The 17,458-nt window shown below is 45.5% G+C and overlaps 1 protein-coding gene across 3 annotated transcripts in view; it reads left to right on the plus strand.

The window, feature by feature from the left end:
- LOC143368662 (glutamate receptor ionotropic, kainate 2) overlaps nucleotides 1-17,458 on the plus strand; it is an 89,436-nt gene that overhangs the window by 48,956 nt on the left and 23,022 nt on the right. For all 3 annotated transcript variants that reach the window (XM_076811608.1, XM_076811610.1, XM_076811609.1), the window contains one exon: nucleotides 4,366-4,476. In XM_076811608.1, coding sequence (XP_076667723.1) covers nucleotides 4,366-4,476 — 111 coding nt within the window. The remainder of the gene's footprint in view (nucleotides 1-4,365; nucleotides 4,477-17,458) is intronic.

The raw sequence follows: 17,458 nt of genomic DNA on the forward strand, positions 1-17,458 counted from the left end.
CGCATGATGTACGATCGAAATCGTCGTTTAAACAGCGGGGAAAACTTTCGGTACGCTCGCGAACCCTTGGCGCATTCGTTTCCGTGTTTGAATGGTCTTTTATGTCGTGATAAGGACAACGGGGCCACGGTTTCCCCGAGCGCTCGATCCGTCATATCAACTGAAAATGTAAGCTTCGAAAATGAAGAAGTAGCGTTAAAAAACGAGGATTACGATGCCTACCCGCGACGAAGAAAAAATTCATTACTGCTAAGAATGGAGCCGCGGTCGAGTGCTCGACATGGAGTTAAAAGCCCTATAAACGTCCGAACTTCAGCAAGGAAAGAGAGTTGAACTCCGAACGGTACAGACGTTCCCGCAAATAACATCGCAATTAAATCCAACCTCTCAAACATGTCGGCGAAGTATGAAGAACGTGTTAAGCACGAAGCAGGGGCAATCGTTAACCGCCAATTTAAACTTTGAAGGGTTCGTTGGATTGCTTGAAAACGAACTTCGAATTCGAGAAAGAGAAAAATCCAGGCGCGCGGATTTCGAAGCGTATTTCCGCTTACTCGAAACGAACCTGCGTGATAAAGTATCATATAAAATAATGTGAAATGATAATTGTAATTGTTCGCGAATATTCGGCCCTTTAGCAATTACAAATGGCTGTTGTGAACAATTTCGTACGTTCATTCGGAGACTGGAAATTTGCAAATCGAAGTGAAATAAAATATAGGAAACGAACCTAGACGTGATAAAGTATCATATAAAACACTGTGAAATGATAACTGCAATTGTTCGCGAATATTCAGCCCTTTAGCAATTACAAGTGGTTATTGAAAAATTTCGTACGTTAATTGTTCCTGATAAGCGTTGAAATTATTACACGCGTACATTGGATAGCGGAAACCGTGGAACCGTGAAACGAACGTCACTAATTTATTCCACTTGCAAAGATTTTTCATCGTTATTTCGATATTTCTGCTAAATTATTATCTCCCTCTTCTATGGATCGCAGTTAAATTAATATTGCTCCGGCCGTACTAATTGAACCGTGTCTAAAAATGAAGGAAAGAATATTCATATGAAGAATATGAACGATCGTTCAGAGAGGGCCATTATTACAGCCGAATATATTCTTTCTATACCCCGGTGAAATTCGTAATTATTATTAAATTTTTCGTAGATACTCTGCTCCTCTTCTCACATTTTTTCAGCGTATTTAATTTTTAATTCCCTCCACCTGGTCTATTCCTCAGTTGGAATTGCTGAATCTACCGATTCCGATTCTGATCTTTGGAAGCATTGGCTCTGAATGCCCCCGACCCTATATCTTCGCCAGCGTCTACGATAATTGGGACAAAGTATGGAAAATCTCTCGTACGTTCATTGACGTACTTAATATGGCCCGCGGCGTCGCGATGACCCCAGAGGAAGGAAGAAACTCGAAGGAGGATGGAAGAGTCAATTGAATAAATTTCGACGGTCGCAGATCATTACGGTTTCCGGTCTCTCCCCGGAGGACACCGCCTTTAATGAAGGTTGACACAGATTTTCAACGAGCCGAAGGGTAGCCGAGAGTGTTTCTGTATCCGATAAAAATCGCGCGCCGTTGAAACGCCCGTCGGACTTTCTTCATCTTGACCTTCTTTCTCGAGCCCCGAATCAATCCGCCCCGTATTTTCCTCAGCGCTATAGGAACCTCAGACGGCCAACTTTTCTGTTAAATAAACGGGCCGGCCGTTCTTTCCGATGAAAACAGAAAAGTTCGTTCTCTGGTATCCGTTTTCGTTGGACAAATACAATACTTCGCCGCGAACTTCGCCATTAACTTCTGTTTGGAATTCGTTGTCGGCTTTCGCGTTGATTCGCGGAATGTAAAGAGCCTCCGCTGCTGCGGCTGCTCTCGGTGTATTCTATCATAGGCACGGGGCTGCATGTATCTCGCAGAGAAATATTACTTGATTACCGGGAAAATGCAATTTCGATTCTGCGAAGAGAAACGATTTTTTCATGCGTTCCGAAGGGCACTGTTCGCTTTGAAAACGCTCCTCTGCGCGTTACCGCGCTGTAATTTTTTTTATCAGCGCGTAAAACGCCAGGTTCCGACTGGGAAATAAAATTTTCGCAGGGCTGGTTCATTTCAGTTTTGCCGAGAACGGGGAAGTTGTTTCCTGCGGACCTCCGATAATCGACAGCGCAAACTTCTGCATCGCCTTTCGTGCCGTAATTTCTCGTTTTGCTTCACGCACGGTGGCGTTGCACTTCCGATATGGAGGCAGAGACGTTCAAGCACAACTCTTCTATTTTCGTAGGAGCTCGAGGATTTCTTCGGTTTCTCGGGATTTTCGAAAAACTTTCAGCTGTTTCGAGTGCCCGATAAACCTTCATCATGTCGCGGCTTATTGTGTTCGTTAAAATCCAGGTCCCGAAACGATCGAACTTCCGCATTGCCCCCTTCTATCCCTGCCAGTTCATTTAAGTTAGGGGAAGCGGAATTTCTCTTAGCGTTCGCCTCTTGTTTACAACATATTTAAAATTTATAGCCACCTAAAGTTTATGCGATTTATTTAATTTCAGTTTCGAAAGAAGTATCCCCGGGAATCGTTCTTTCCCGGGATCTAGAATTTCGGAGCAATCGAAACGCGAAGAATTCAGTACCTCGTCCCCTGGACGGGCTTCGTAGTTTCTCGTTTCCGTCGAAATGCACCACGGAAATCTGGTTCGCCGATCAACCGATTTAATGATCGTCTCCTTTTTATTAAACCGTTTTATGGCTTTGTTTACATTCGAATTCTTTGTCATCGAGAGCGTTTATACCGGGCAGAAGTAAAGCCGTTAAATGCTCCGGGGAACATTGGAAGCTTTTACTCCTTATCACTTCCAGTAGGTATTATTACGACTTTGCCTGTGAGCAGAAGTCTACTTGTTTCCGTTTTCGGTGCAAAAGATCGATCGCGATTTATCGCTATTAAACGAATATTCCTATTAAACGTTCCTATCAGCTCTTATCCAACATTCATTTTGATACCTTAGATACTGGTGATTAACAATGCACTGGGGATTAAGAGCTTAAAGTTTAAGAAGTGGTGACGAAGGAAATCAGGGTGAAGGCAGTAAATCGACGGTCAAAGGTCGGACAAACGAGGGCAGCGTGCGGTCACGTATTTGCCCGAAATACTTTCCGGTCATTCTCGGTGATCAAAGAGTTTTCGTGCATCGCGATTGGTGTCCGTGAAATCGCCGTGAACACCGATTTCACTCGGGCTCGATCGCAAAGCGAACGTGACAAATGATCGAAGCCCCCTTAAACTCAGAGATCAGAAAAATCTTCGAGACGAGAAATCACGTCTCGCCTGACCACAAAGTTCTGCGTTCCTTTGCCTCTGTGGGCGTGCATTGGAGTGAATCGACGGGTCGACGTTAAAGTAGTACCCAACTGATCATCCAACGGGATCTGGAGGAAGAAGAAATTTAGAAGATTAAAACACACCTTCTGCCAGCAATACGTGACAGTGAACTTGGATTAGGCATTAATGAAACAGTTAGAAATCTACTTCTTAAATAAGAGATCTGTTGCTTAAAATTCTGTGTCTTCGGAACACCTACCTATTATAGCCAATAAATTTTAACATCAACCGGATCGAAGTGGGAAGAGCGTCACAGATATAGAAACCTAGAAATCGTAAAATGAAGATGAAGGAATGCGTAAACATCATTTACATCCCCTGCTGAAAAACAATTCCCACCGCAGAAATTAATCAAAGAGGAGAATAGAAGCAAAGGCTGGCGAAAAGTTTGCCGAACTCCATGCTCGCCGTTGTAAAAACGGTTTTCAGTTTTATCTTTAAAATCCAGCACGCCGTAGAGACACCGTAGACAGTTAAAACAAGAATCGCTATTGATTCGGTGCTCGTTGCACTCCGGGGAATTGCGAGCTGGGAAGCATTAACCACCGAAACGTTGTAAGAGTGGATGGTGGATATCAATTCCCATTGCGAAATTTCGATTGTTCGCGGCGCGGTATTTCTGCGGGGATCCTTTTCGCCGGGGGATGGCAAAAACGATTCTGCCGTTGATACATTGCGGGGGCGACTTTACGCCAAACGAGCCGTAACTTTCGTGACGACCGTCGTCAGTTGTCCGCGAAACACGCGTGCCTCGCTGGTGAGCGCGCTGTAAAATGTTTAGCATTGCCGAATCGTGCAGAATCGCCCAATAAACGTTTCTTCGCGAAAGATTCGCCGGTGATTTTATTGTCAAGCATTTACTGCTTTACGACGCCGCCAAATCGTGGGAGAAGAATACAGATGAGAATAATAAACGCAATTACCAATCAGGTACCTGATATTAACCGGTCGGCACTGTTTCTGTTTCTAGATTACTCGTGGGCTCTTACGATGGATGGAAGATTGCTCGTCATTTCTGTCGTCATCGGTTTATCGATAGTCGTGCCTGGGAATAATGGAGCGTCGCGACCGATCAAGATTGGTGAGTAATGATCACGTTTTACCTGAAGCATTTACTATAAAAACTCCGCGCACTGAATTACACGGCCAGTGGAAAGGTGGACCAGCTAACGTCGCGAACCCCCGCGTATAATTTCATGGGGTAAACAAAATTCATAAAACAGGACTAGAAGGGTCAGCCTTTACGGTTGATGAAATAACAGTGCGACTTAGTTTTCGCGGCAGCTCGACGAGACACGGGAAATACCTTTACAATATCTATTCCCAGCGACGGGTACGCGTATCCGCGATAGGTGCAGAGGGGAAAAAAGAAGCGGGCATCCCGTTGTTTTTTTTTTTTTTTTCAATTGTAGACGGAATATATTTTCCCCCTCTCGTTGAAACGTGGCAATTCATCAGAGGAAATACATACGTCCGATAGCGGTGCCGCGCAAATTGCATGCATTGCGACGTGGCAGCGCGCCGGGGCCGGAAGGACCGCGCGCGGTGTTTACACTTTATAGGCGTATTACACGGCTGCTCTCACCAAGTCACGTACGCAGCCCGCGGGCTACCGAAGAACTGCGCGTTTGTCATAGTCCCGGCTTAGTGGAAACTCTCCCCCTTATGAAAATGCCCAAATATTTAGAGAAGAACGGATGGGTTTCATAAGAGGTCTGTTCTAGCGCATGCACTACCTGCATTTACCATGATACGTACACGCCGGCTGCACACATCCATACACGATTCGCCCGCGCCGTGAATGCGACGCGGACTGGATATTTCGTTTACTAGCCTCGTTGGAAATCCCTCGAAATACAGGGCGTTCCTGAAATGTTTCTTCGCCAGCCCATTCTCCTAAGTTCTCGCCGACTAGGAAATCTCGCGCCGACTTAGGCGCGCGGATGCATGCTCCTCGTATTGCAGACATTGAGAGCTTTACGTTAGGGGAAGATTCAAACTTTCCATGGAACTTGGATACTGCTAGATGCTTTCCATATATTCGTTAGAATCTGTGGGCACCTTGTGGTCCTTATTAAGGGGTTAGGCTACCTTGGACGAAGCAAAGTTATAGTCATTTGCGGCAATTTTTTTTAGGGAGATAATGAAATAAATGGGAAATTCAATATCAACCTATTATTGTATATCTCTCGACGGAAAAAGACGTATTTTTTGTCGTACAAAATGGCGGCTGTGAAGCCGTGATATGCAACGTCTTGCCGAGTGACGTTTTCCACGGTGTTTAACCTCACGGCTATGCCGGTTGACCTAGAGCAAGAAATCAAACAGTTTTATTTTCCACACGCCTAAAACTAAGGAAGTACATACCGATTTTGCGATATCTTGAACATACTCTTTGCAATTGACACTTTTATAGAAACAATGCACTTTCTCTCCGCGTGTTCAGCATTTCGATAAAAATGAATGTTCATGGAGATCCATATGTACTTCTTTAGTTTTAGGCACGTAGAAAATAAAACTTTTAGGGTTTTTGCTCTAGGTCAAACGGTATAGCCGTGAGGTTAAACACCGTGGAAAACGTCGTTCGGCAAGATTTCGCGTATCGCGGCTCTACAGTCGCCATTTTGTACGAAAAGAAAATACGACTTTTTCCGTCGAGAGCTGTACAATAACAGGTTCACATTGAATTTTCCATTTATTTCATTGTCTCCCTAAAAAAAAATTGCCGAAAATGACTATAACTCACCCCCTTAACACAGTAAACAATAGAGAGCGAAACGGCTCGATGAATCGGTGAAATCTTCTTATGCACCTATTTCAGATAGAGTTTTCATTTCCTTTCAGAAGCGTATTGACGTGATCGAGCGTACACTTTACATATTCGATACTTCTCCCATACTTCGCTCTCCCTTCCCATACATTGCCCTCGTTGAGGTATTCGTTGAAATTTAATCAGAATTTTCGTAATCCATCCATCCCAGAATTTATACAGGAGGATATTATTTATCGCTGCTGACATTCATCTTCTAATACTGAGTATACACATTTAGGGTACCATAGCTTCTCGCGCAATGGCGTGCGAAATTGATAGTCTTCAGATTTCACCCTTTCGGGGGCTACGTTCCTAGATTGTAATGAGCGTGTCAAACATAATTACACCGTGAAAGATGCTGCGGGACAGAAGATAATGAAAAGTTGTCCAGCCATTTATCACTGTCGCCTTAAAATTGCGACAACGTCTCGAATGTGTTTGACGCGGAGTCCCCCTGAATTATCATTCGCGTCGCGATACGCGGGTAATTAATTTGAACATTTTTCCGCTACTTACCCGTAACACGATGCCAAGATAAATAGATTGGTCCCCGGGGCACAGATTCAAGCAACCGTTTCGGCTTCTTGCTCTAGTGAGCGAGCATTCCGTACGGCTGGCTATGAATGGGACATTCTACTGCACGGAGTCGAGGCCCCTGTTCATCAATACATTGTGCCCTCCAACGACTCGGTTACAAATAATGAAATATTTTCCGGCGATAGTATAACACAGTGCCGGTAATAATTCGTATTGCAATTCCAATCTCTGAAAACTTCTACAAGCGCAAATTAATTATAATCCCAAATTATATGCCACTGTGTACGATGGGGAGAAATACCGCTCTTATTCGGATTTAATATCGTTACTGCTGAAAATGTGCACCAAATTAATCGATAACGAAACATACTCGTTGGATTAAACCGTCCGAGCAATCCAAGCATCAGTTACCGGGCTGCGCGCGTGTGTGCACGTAATCGTGCAAAATCCAATTGTCATACTGTTTAGAAAACTGAATATCGCAAATTTACTGATCCATGTTCATTAAAACTTGTTACTTCTCGCACGTTCCGTGAACCGATTAAATTGGAAGCTGCAATTATTCTGGAAGGACTTATATTATTGTTGGTCAATACTGTGATGCTCCCTTGCGGGCCCTGTATCTCGCGTAACTTTAATGGTGGTCAATTACCGAACAGCATCGAAATAATCCAGAAATTTAAACGATACAGCGCATAAACGAGGTTAAATTTCACGAGAATGAGACACGTAAACGGCCATACAGGGCCTGTTTTCGCGATTTTATGAGCTCCAGCCGTCGGGCAGCGGGACTCGCCCTCTTCCGCTAAAGCCGTTGTTGTTGACGAGAATTCCTGGTCATTCGAAGGGTTTAAGGGACCCGCGTAGGCGATCCGCTAAAATTTCCAACATACCAGCACGACGGGACAGTAAATAAGGATCACATTCACGTGCAGCGTGTCGCGTGTGTAAAATTATACGCCGTGTCCGCCGTTCGATCGGACAGCTTTACCGCCCGAGCCACAATTTCCGTTCAACCCAACGAATAAACAGCATTCAGTGCCTATCAATATCGTCTAAGGAGCTTAATCAGTTTATTCTTGCAAAATCCAGCGAATAACAATGCTCTTCGAGCACTGTAAACAGTGATGAAAATTTGTCACGGAGAAGGTACGCATTTAAATATTTCAATACAAAAGGAGAGGCTAGTGGCTTTCATGGAAATGCAATTTTCATTCTTCCAGCCGTGCCTGAATACGACTTTATCCACTTTTTTGTTGCGTCGAAATAAATTTAATTAACCCTCGTGAATTTTAACAAAACACTATTTTTTTCACAACGAGAAAGTTTCTATATATTCTATTTCGATTTAATGAAAGGGAATACCAAATACGTGTAATGGAGATAACTTATCAGGCAGAGAGAGACGGATCTCTGCACGATCACTTCATAAATTCATTAATCCCCGGGGAAACCATCCGATGAGAGTCTGCTTGCTTTCAATTAAGTTTCCTATGGTAAAATTCTATTTTAATGGAAGATAGTAAACGAGAAGGACGTTTATTTTTCGCCCGTTATTCGTTCGTGTTTAACGAGCACATTTTCCCTCGAATAACAATTTATTCCATCGGACAGTTGTATTTTTAAAGTAATCAAAATAAGACCACGGTCGTATTTAAACAGCGACATATTTGATTTTCGCTTTATTTTTACAGGCTCGATCGCGTACAAATAATACGTTTTTTCGGCGCGCCAGAAATATACAACCGCACAGAATTTACAAGCGTTCCTTGTTACCTCTACCCGCGATAGATGATAGCAATATCTCGGTTGTTATTATCCAAATGAAATATTACCGTAAATGAAAAACTACAGCTGTTCAATCGAACGAATTATCGCGCGAATAAAAATACATTCGGCGCTCGCAAGTAAGTGATTATTCGTCGTTTTCAATCGTTATTTGTTATTGCGAATAAACCATCTCTCGCAGTTGTCTCTCGTATAATCAATCGCCGGATCTGTGCGCGTATCGAATGAATCCATATATTCCGACAACGATGAATACTCAACGAAACATTCGTTCGAATCCCGACGTGGATAAACCAATTTATTCAAGCATTGCCGGGATCCGATCCACAGACTCGCTGCACAGCTAAGCCTGCAACCGTAAGCACCACTAGAGAGCCCCCGATGCCGCTCGAGTCGGCGCTCGGTCTCGCGCAACGTTCCCTCGAACTTGACGTCGGGCTCCGAAGCGTGGGGGGGTTATTAGTTCATTGTGCGGCCCAGCCGATGTTTATTGATACAGAAGCAAACACCGTCGTGCATAGCAAAGAGGCAGCGAAGGGGAATCGTCCCGAAAGGACTCTCTTCCCTCGGAGCGAATGGGTAGCGGGAGAGAGGCACCACAGCCGCGCACAGTCGGGGCGTTTGAAAGATCGTCAATTTGCTGCGCTCGAGCAGCTTTGCAACTCCCTTCGGCCGGAAGAGGGTAGCATCGGGACAGGTAGCGACTTCCTTTGCCCGCCGACGAAGCCAGGCCACTCTTTTCCAGCGCGCCATGCCATCGCGAAAATGCCCTTCCTCCGAGTAAGTGATTACTTCCCTTTCAGACGCGTAACCGGATCGGGTATGCGTGCGCTTCCATTCACGAGAACCGGGACCCGGGAGACGCCTTTTCATTGGCGCTTCCCCTAGGAAACTGCCTTCCCCTCTCGCACCCTCCCCTACCCCGGGACCCTCGATAACGTTATTAGAAGTTGTCCGCCGATCGGGCGGACCCACGCCTACGCCGTACCTTTCCCCCGATTTTTGAGGTGTTTCGCTCCGGGAAATACAGTTATCCGTGTCTGACCGGACACGGGGAGGTGGCTGGGTAGACGGTGGGAGAAAAGGAAGAGAGAGTTCGATCGATATTCAGTGGTAGATAAAGGTGTGATGTATCGTTGCGGTGAATGTGGGAACAGCGGGTATGTTGCTGGCATCGTTGACGGATGCTGCTGTTGCTGGAAATGATCTGTAGTCCAAGGTGAAGAAAATACTGGCTCCGGGGAGGGATACGTGCGGCGGACTTGTTCTCCACGCATTGTTGCTTTAAATTCCACGCGGGAAACAATTCAGTTTCCCGCGCGCGGTGTAATCCCCGCTCGACTTCGTAAAGCATCGCCGGGGCGGATTGAAAAATTCAGGGAAAAGTAGAATTTCCCTCCGCGTTACTCGAATTCATCGTTTGCCGAACGCGTACAGGAGATCTAACGAAGAATGATTGAAATCCACTCGCTTTCTCCTCTGTCGGGAAAACCTGCCGTGGCTGGTAATTAAATTATTCATAACACCGGAAGGGATTTTAATTATCTGTGATCGTATTGAAATGACGGTAGAAATCCCACGGATGCTTGTAAAAACGTACTTCGTGAGGTCGGATTCGTCTAAGTATTCCCGAGAGGGTATTCAGTTTTTAAGGTCAAAATTTTGAATGGAGACCTCTTTTCATCTTCGCAGCAAACTCTCCCCAGAATGTCTCGTGATTCGATGTCAGAACTTTTACTCTATAGAAGTTCTGGCTCCACGGTTTTTGTAATAACGCCACTGGTAGCGGTACAATTGTTTGAAAGCCATACGCTTGGGTTAGGTAAGATTCCCTCGAAAATATCGAATTGTAAAGGCAGCTAACGTATGGAGTCCGAAGTTCCTAATAACAGTTTGCTTCGCGTCTACCCTCCTTGGAAGTTGTAATTGCTCGGTGGAATAATTGACGGGCACTAGAGATACGCCGGAGACAACAGTTGACCATAGGGCTCCTAATGAAGGATAATGATTAGCCCAATCACCGACCAATTCATACCGTTCCAGTGACAAAGAGAGTATTTTCCCGTGCAATCCTACAATCGTATCAAAGCAGATCCTCCTACAGCCCCGGATCTTTAATAAAGCTTGAGTAGAAATTAATTTCGTATCACGGGAACGCTTTGTGCTTACTCTGCGAGTAAAAATGCACGAACGGGAGCCCTTCTCTGTTTAATATCTTTTCATCCGAACCGACGTTCCGTGAGCAAGAAATAGAAAAATCTATTTTTATAACTCGTTAATTATGCATTTATAAATATTTAAACTGTACGTACCTAATAACCGTGGAAAATCTCGTTGAAGGCATCTGGAAGCTTTTAATATCCCAGCTCACCGGGAAATTAATTATATGTGTATAATGTATATAATGAAAAAATAGTCCAGGTGGGCGAAAAAGCTTGCGCAACGTCGGGAGTAATATTATTACACGTTTTCATATTTTCTTTCCCCGGGTTTCCCCGCAGTAACTCTTTCGGTGATCTTATCGTGGGAGATACGGAAGTTCCTGTCTCGTCTTATATTCTCGAGGCTCTTTGCTCCCTTTGCGTCACTCTATCGCGGGACCCGATAATAGCACGGCTAAGCTCGACTTTGTGGATAATAGTTATAAGTTTAATTAAACCAGTTCTTCGTACCGCAAGCCTCCATTCTTCCTCTGGGATATCGTGCTACCCGAAGCGCAGATGATTCCCGTATCAAAGAAGAAAAATTGCAATACGCCCCGCGTTGTCCCCCCTCGCTGCGCAGCGGTTTCTCTGAAAAATCCGCTGAACCCTCAAACGAATTCTCAAAGAAACCATTTCTCCGTGATAATATTATTCCCTATAATCGCCGAATACAAGGGATCGCCACGCAGGACAGTCCCCGGCGAATGGCGAATGAAAAGCGTGTATCGAAAAAAGCCCGCGCGAACGACTGCCTCGTTCATACGCGAATTTCTTGCATAGCCGCCCGCCGCTGATCCTTCCATGGGGGCGGCGATCTCGTAATCGTCCGCGGGCAAACTCACCCGCGGGAAACCGGTGAAACGTCGCGGGGCGCACGGTTAACGCTCGTTACATATTCATGGAAGTCAAAGTGCAATTCAGGTTTTTTGTTCGTCCATACATACGTAAATCGCGGGCAAGGACCTCGGGGCCAGAAAACACAGCCGATGGGCGAGGCGGTTGAAAAAAAAAATCATTCCGCGTGAGAGCGTTAATGAGGCTCGACTGTCGGGGCGCGGAGGATGGATGGACGGCAGTCTGGGAGCCGTGAGTCTGTGCTCCGATTTTTCAGCGCGCGGGCGTCGAAGTTTGAACGAGTGGACGTCGAAAGGAAATATTTTTCCTGGCCTGGACCACCGGGGGGCTTTTCTAGCCGCGCCGGTCAAAGGAGTCGCTAAGAGGGACGGGGGTGCAGAGAAAGAAGAATCCAAAGCGAGCGGAAGTTGAGCTTTTCCCGAGGAATGAAATTAAATGAGTCCCGCGAAAAGCTCGTTTAAAAACGTATTCCCTCTGCCATTTTCGAGCCGAACAAAAATGCCTCGAGTGCCGGCGAGGATATTTCGCGGAAACATTAAAAGCCGCCGTAGACACGCGGGAGAACTCCCCAACTGGACGGAATGAAGTTTCTCTCCTCAGAGTTGTAGTAACCAGTTGGCCAACCGTTGAAACGTGACTCGTCGCTTTGGAAAATTTCTTTGCGCCGGGGGCTCCTTTTGATTAGGTCGTCGAGAGGCGGAACACTCAAAGAATGCTTAAGTCTTAATTTAAAAGCTTGCTCTCGCAACGCTCTGATCCAACCGACACGAAGTCGAGAGCATTGGAAATACTCGCGCTGTCCGCGAACCTTGTTTCCTTGCGTAGGGAGACGCCCTGCACCTTGCAAATAGAGATACATATTCAGTGATACTGTGACAGCGCGTAGCACATTATTCGTGAAACATTGCTCTGAAACAGCCAGAATATTAATGAGAAGCCGTTATAGCGATCAAACGAATGATCGCTTATTTGATCAGCTCAATTAAGGGGAATACCTGATTATCCTTTCACCATATCTTGTAACCGAAGAGAATCGATCATAAAAATATTTTAATAACCCGCAATCGAGTTATTACTCGTTTAATTCACCAGCAGAATATTATCAACGCATCGTTCCTACGTTCAGCAACGTATCTTTATACAACGAAGTGTTTAATAAGAGAATCGCTCTGCCGGAATTTTTACATTTCCCGCGAACAGAAATCGCTTAATGAAAGCCCTTTTACCGACACCAAGTCTCGGATCAGGAAGTGAAAGAGAAATACTTGCGAGTGTTCCTCTAGATATTACGTTTAACTCCTTGACACGAAAAGAGCGATTACCCGCAGGCTTCCTTTGATCCGCCGTGAAGAAGGCAGTCCGGGCACACAATAAATCAGCGAAATTAATTGGAGTCTCAGAGAAAAACGGCAAGGATCGTCTCTTTAAATCCGCGCTGCTGAATGTAGCGCTCTGCGATGTAAAAGAAGCAACTGGTGTACGCGCATACGAACAGAATGAATCGGGAAACGTGATTTAGTTCGCAGCAAGTAGCAGGCGTTCCTTGAGAAAATAAAAATTAGATCTCTGAACGCGGACCTTCATCAAGGACTTTTAATTCTCCGACGTAAAACAAAGCTGATTTTTTGCTGCGTTGTCCTCCTTCCTTTCACCCCTCTCGTTCCTCCTCCGACTTATCGATCTCGTCGTCCCAAATTCGCGGCGCGGAGAAATAATCGGGATTGCGGCGCGTTTACATGCGCGACGATTCCAAATTTCAGTTCGATCCGGGGATAAAAAATTTACTCCCAATTGTACCGAGGAGAAAGGATCAGCTGATTGGATCGCTGGGTCAGGATCCGAGGTTGGATTTTTCGTTCGTGGGATGACTGCTGTACTAATTGAACAGTCCAGACTAACAGCAAATACGCGCTCTCAGCGTATTCGTTCATTCCGTTTGATGTTTGCAGCGAACAAAACGGGAACAAAGTTGTCTTATCCCCCTGGGCGCGTAACGGCTGGTTCGACGGCGATTCCAGAAGCCCGACGGCCGAAACTACTTTGCAAACGCAATAATAATCGGGATTACGACCGCTTTAAAAGTTCATGCTTAATGTAACGTCAGTCCATTCCACCCTCTTTTTGCTTTTTCTCGCGGACATCGCGACTTCACGGTTTTCACGTTCCCGTTACGACATTTTGCTAATGAGATGCCAGGGAATGTTACGAGAACGCCACGATTTTTCTTCATTTAACCAGGGAAATATTTAAACCCAACTGTTTCGCTCGGTACACTTCGAAGTTCCATCCTGACACTGTTGTTACGCTAAAGCCCCCATTGCTTGGAAAATGGGAGCTCTCTTTAAGGAGTCGACATAAAAATTCACGAGGAATTTTCACAAACGGACGCTCCGGTTTCTTTTCCTCCCTCCTCCTCCCCGACCATTAAAGATTCAAGATGGGCACGGTCGCCACGTATGAGATTACGAGGTCGCGGGTCAGAATCGTTCTATTTCTATTAAATTTTAACGAAGCTATAAATAAATTCGACATCGGCCACGATCGCCGCAGGAAGCCGCGGAAACAGACTATTTCGAATAGCGACTGCTTAGTCATATTTTCTCATTTGCGTCATTGTAATATCGTTTTAATTAACGAAACGTTAGCCTGAACAATGCACTAATGCGAAATTGCGTTATTTGCAGCTCTCGACGCAGCATGGTTTTACCGCAGGAATATTTCGTGCCCCTCCATCGGATTGTTCATCAAACCGCTTCGCGCGGAGATCATTTAAAACGTACCGTGGCATTAAAACCCGTGACGCTCTTTGCAGCCTGTCCATGCTGCATCATTAATTGACAATTTTAAACATCTGCATATGCCCGCATCACCTGTACACCGCTACATACTTGGTGGCGGTATTAATGAAACGCTTTCATTTACTTCACCTGGCAACCAATTTTATTATCTCCCTTGATTCCACTTCCCCTTGATTCCACTTTCTAAAAATCATCCCCCCTATTTTTATACTTCATCTCTGTAGTTCAATACTCAGCAAGTTCCTCGAACTTGCTTCGAGTCAAGCAGAAAGACCTGTCATGTTCGATTGAACCTGATATAGGAGCCTGTTCCATACTCTTGTGTAATTCAACCCCATCTCCATTGCACTGCAGCAATTTTGCAATCGAGTTACTGGCAACTAATCTAGAACTCCGACCCTAAGGTCCAGTCCCCTGGACCGTCATCCTCGACGCAACTTCGATTTGATGCGAATCGTATCAGATAAGAAACTTATCGCAACTCGCAGATGTAAATAAATAATCGGTACAGGAGTCGTCGAATGGCGGGGCGCAAAAATCAAGCGCGAAACGAAATCAGAATTTCTGTACAGGTCTCCCAATGATCGTGAGCTACGCAAGGGACATTCCGATGCTAAATGAAGACATTTTTACATTTAATCCGCGCGCGAACCCGAGCGGATTCAATCTACGAAATGACTGTACAGTATCTACCGAGTTATACAAGCCAGTGCTCTCGGATACGTTCTTTTCATTCATGAACGCCAGCGAATGGTTCCAGTCGATTGCGCGCTATCGATTCAACGATCGGAACGCCGCGCGGGCCGGAGCGAGCAGGCTTTATTTTGTTTTTCATCCGCGGCCCCTAGGAATCCCGTGCGAGGCGACTTTAACCCTGGTAAGACCTTAAAGTGGCCCTTTAGTGACGCAGCCTCGGCTTAATGCGCGCCAAACACTTTGGGGTAGTTTCGCCCCGCTGGCCCGGTTCAACCCTTTCAGCCATCGTGGCCCATTATCCCGGGCTATTAACAGTCTTATGCAGATTTTGTTTAGCACCGACCGACAATACCGGCGAAATGGAAGGGGTGGGCCGGTCATTGTTTCATAAACGCTTCTAATACCATCGAAACAGCGTCGTGACACCGACATTTTTGGCGAGCTCCACGGCCGTCCATGGTCTGCCTTTGCCCGCGAACGAACGTTCGCGACGGACGACGCGTGTAATTTCAAGTTAAATCACCGTTAGAATAAAGTAATTTTCGCGCAGCGTGCCGAGTGACACGAGGCTTCGCGGGACGGTAATCAAGTTGTGTTATTATTTACCCGAAGTGGTCATTGACGTTATTGCGCGGCTCGTTTGGTGACTCGTTCAGTCTGTTTATCGAAAAACAAGGAAACAAGGGCAGATTCAATGAAACCAATTTCAATTTCATCGATTTCGAGGGGCAAATTAGCAATTACCGTGCTCGATGGCAGACGCTCGAATACACGCCACTCTGTTGCCCTCGATGAACCCTTAATTGAAGGAAATTTGCCTCCGCGACTATAATGTTGGGCAAATTTTTATTAAGTACCTTTCGCACGCAACAAGTGCCGAGCTGTCTATTATCGGCGATTCGCTCGCCTGTCTATACGAGTGAAACAATTCACTACCCGCCGGATCGATTCCAATGAAATTCATACTCGACGTTTCCGTCAATATTTATTGAATAATTTCAACGCGTGATGAGAAACTTATAAAGACGGACGTAACCGACCACGCATGTTACAGAGAGTCGCGCACTTAAATAACTTTCTCACCTTTACGACTGAAAAACCTTCGGCGTCATCATATTCGAATTTTTCGTATAAGAAAATAGTCTTAAAATAAGACGCACGTCTTCACATATATTTAAACATTATTAAACATTAGTTTTACAGGAGCACAATTACATAGTGCACGACTCATTCACTGTCACAACTTATTTCTACCACTTCTCTAATCGCAATAAAAAGTCTTAGTCGAAGTGCAGCAATATTTGTTGATCTCTTAGCTCGCGTTTGGCGGATCGGAACGAACGGTACTAAAACTCGGTTCGCGTGAATAAGAGAACAGTAATTTGCCAGAGTAAAGCGGAGTAACCGAACGCAACTCGTTCTTCTTTAATTCGCCTGCCCGTTGAGTTTCCCCGGCCACGGGCGAGGGTGATTAAACACGCGATCGTGTTTATTTCACAAGCAACCGGAATAATGGCTCGCGTAATTGGATCCGTGGCGTATAATTGTTGCTTTGTCACAGTAGTCGTGCACAGACGAGCTGGCTCCTTACGCGATCGGATAAGCGACGCGACGACCGCGCTCCTTCTTCCATCCCCCTTTGAACTCTCGTCCTCTGTTTCGCTAAGTCCGTATTCGGGCGCAGATTACCGAGTTCCCAAGTCGACGTACCCACCAGCCGAGAACGAACCTAATCGAAACTAAGGCAACTTGCCACGGGAAGAAAGGGGTCGAACGCGGCGGCGGTGGTCTGACGAAGATCGACCTGACGCCCGTCTCGCTGCGAAACGGGGAGCGACGAAGCGCAGACAAGAGGTAGAATAGATAAGACAGAACGGGGCAAAGAGTGGCGGGGACTGGCAGTAGATCGTCGACCACAGTATGCCCGTTTGTCTTGTTACATGGGGAGAAGAAATTATCTGCCCGGAGGGCGTACAGTGATTCGCAGATTTTTTTCAAGGAATAATGGACGATCGTTGGGGTTGGTTATCTTTGGATTATAACTGTGAATGCTACGTCTACCGACTCCAAATTTGACGGAACACTTTTGGTACTATTAGAATTATGTGACGTGTTTCTTTTCTCTACTTCATACAGTTGTGTTTGATGAGAAGTTAAGATCACCTCTTCGAATTTCCGTGGAACGTCAGTATATTTGCTTTCGCCTGTAACATGGCTTCGATATTTCTCGGTCAGATCCATAATGACCCCGTCGCACAATGGCACCGATTCCGGTAATTTCTGCTGCCAAATAATTGCGCGACAGTTATGAAGTGTGCAGCAACGGTGGAAGTACAAGAGACATGTGTGGAACAATAACGTTCACCATCGAGG

The sequence above is a fragment of the Andrena cerasifolii genome, chromosome 5, assembly GCF_050908995.1.
Source record: "Andrena cerasifolii isolate SP2316 chromosome 5, iyAndCera1_principal, whole genome shotgun sequence".
Taxonomy (NCBI): Eukaryota; Metazoa; Arthropoda; class Insecta; order Hymenoptera; family Andrenidae; genus Andrena; species Andrena cerasifolii.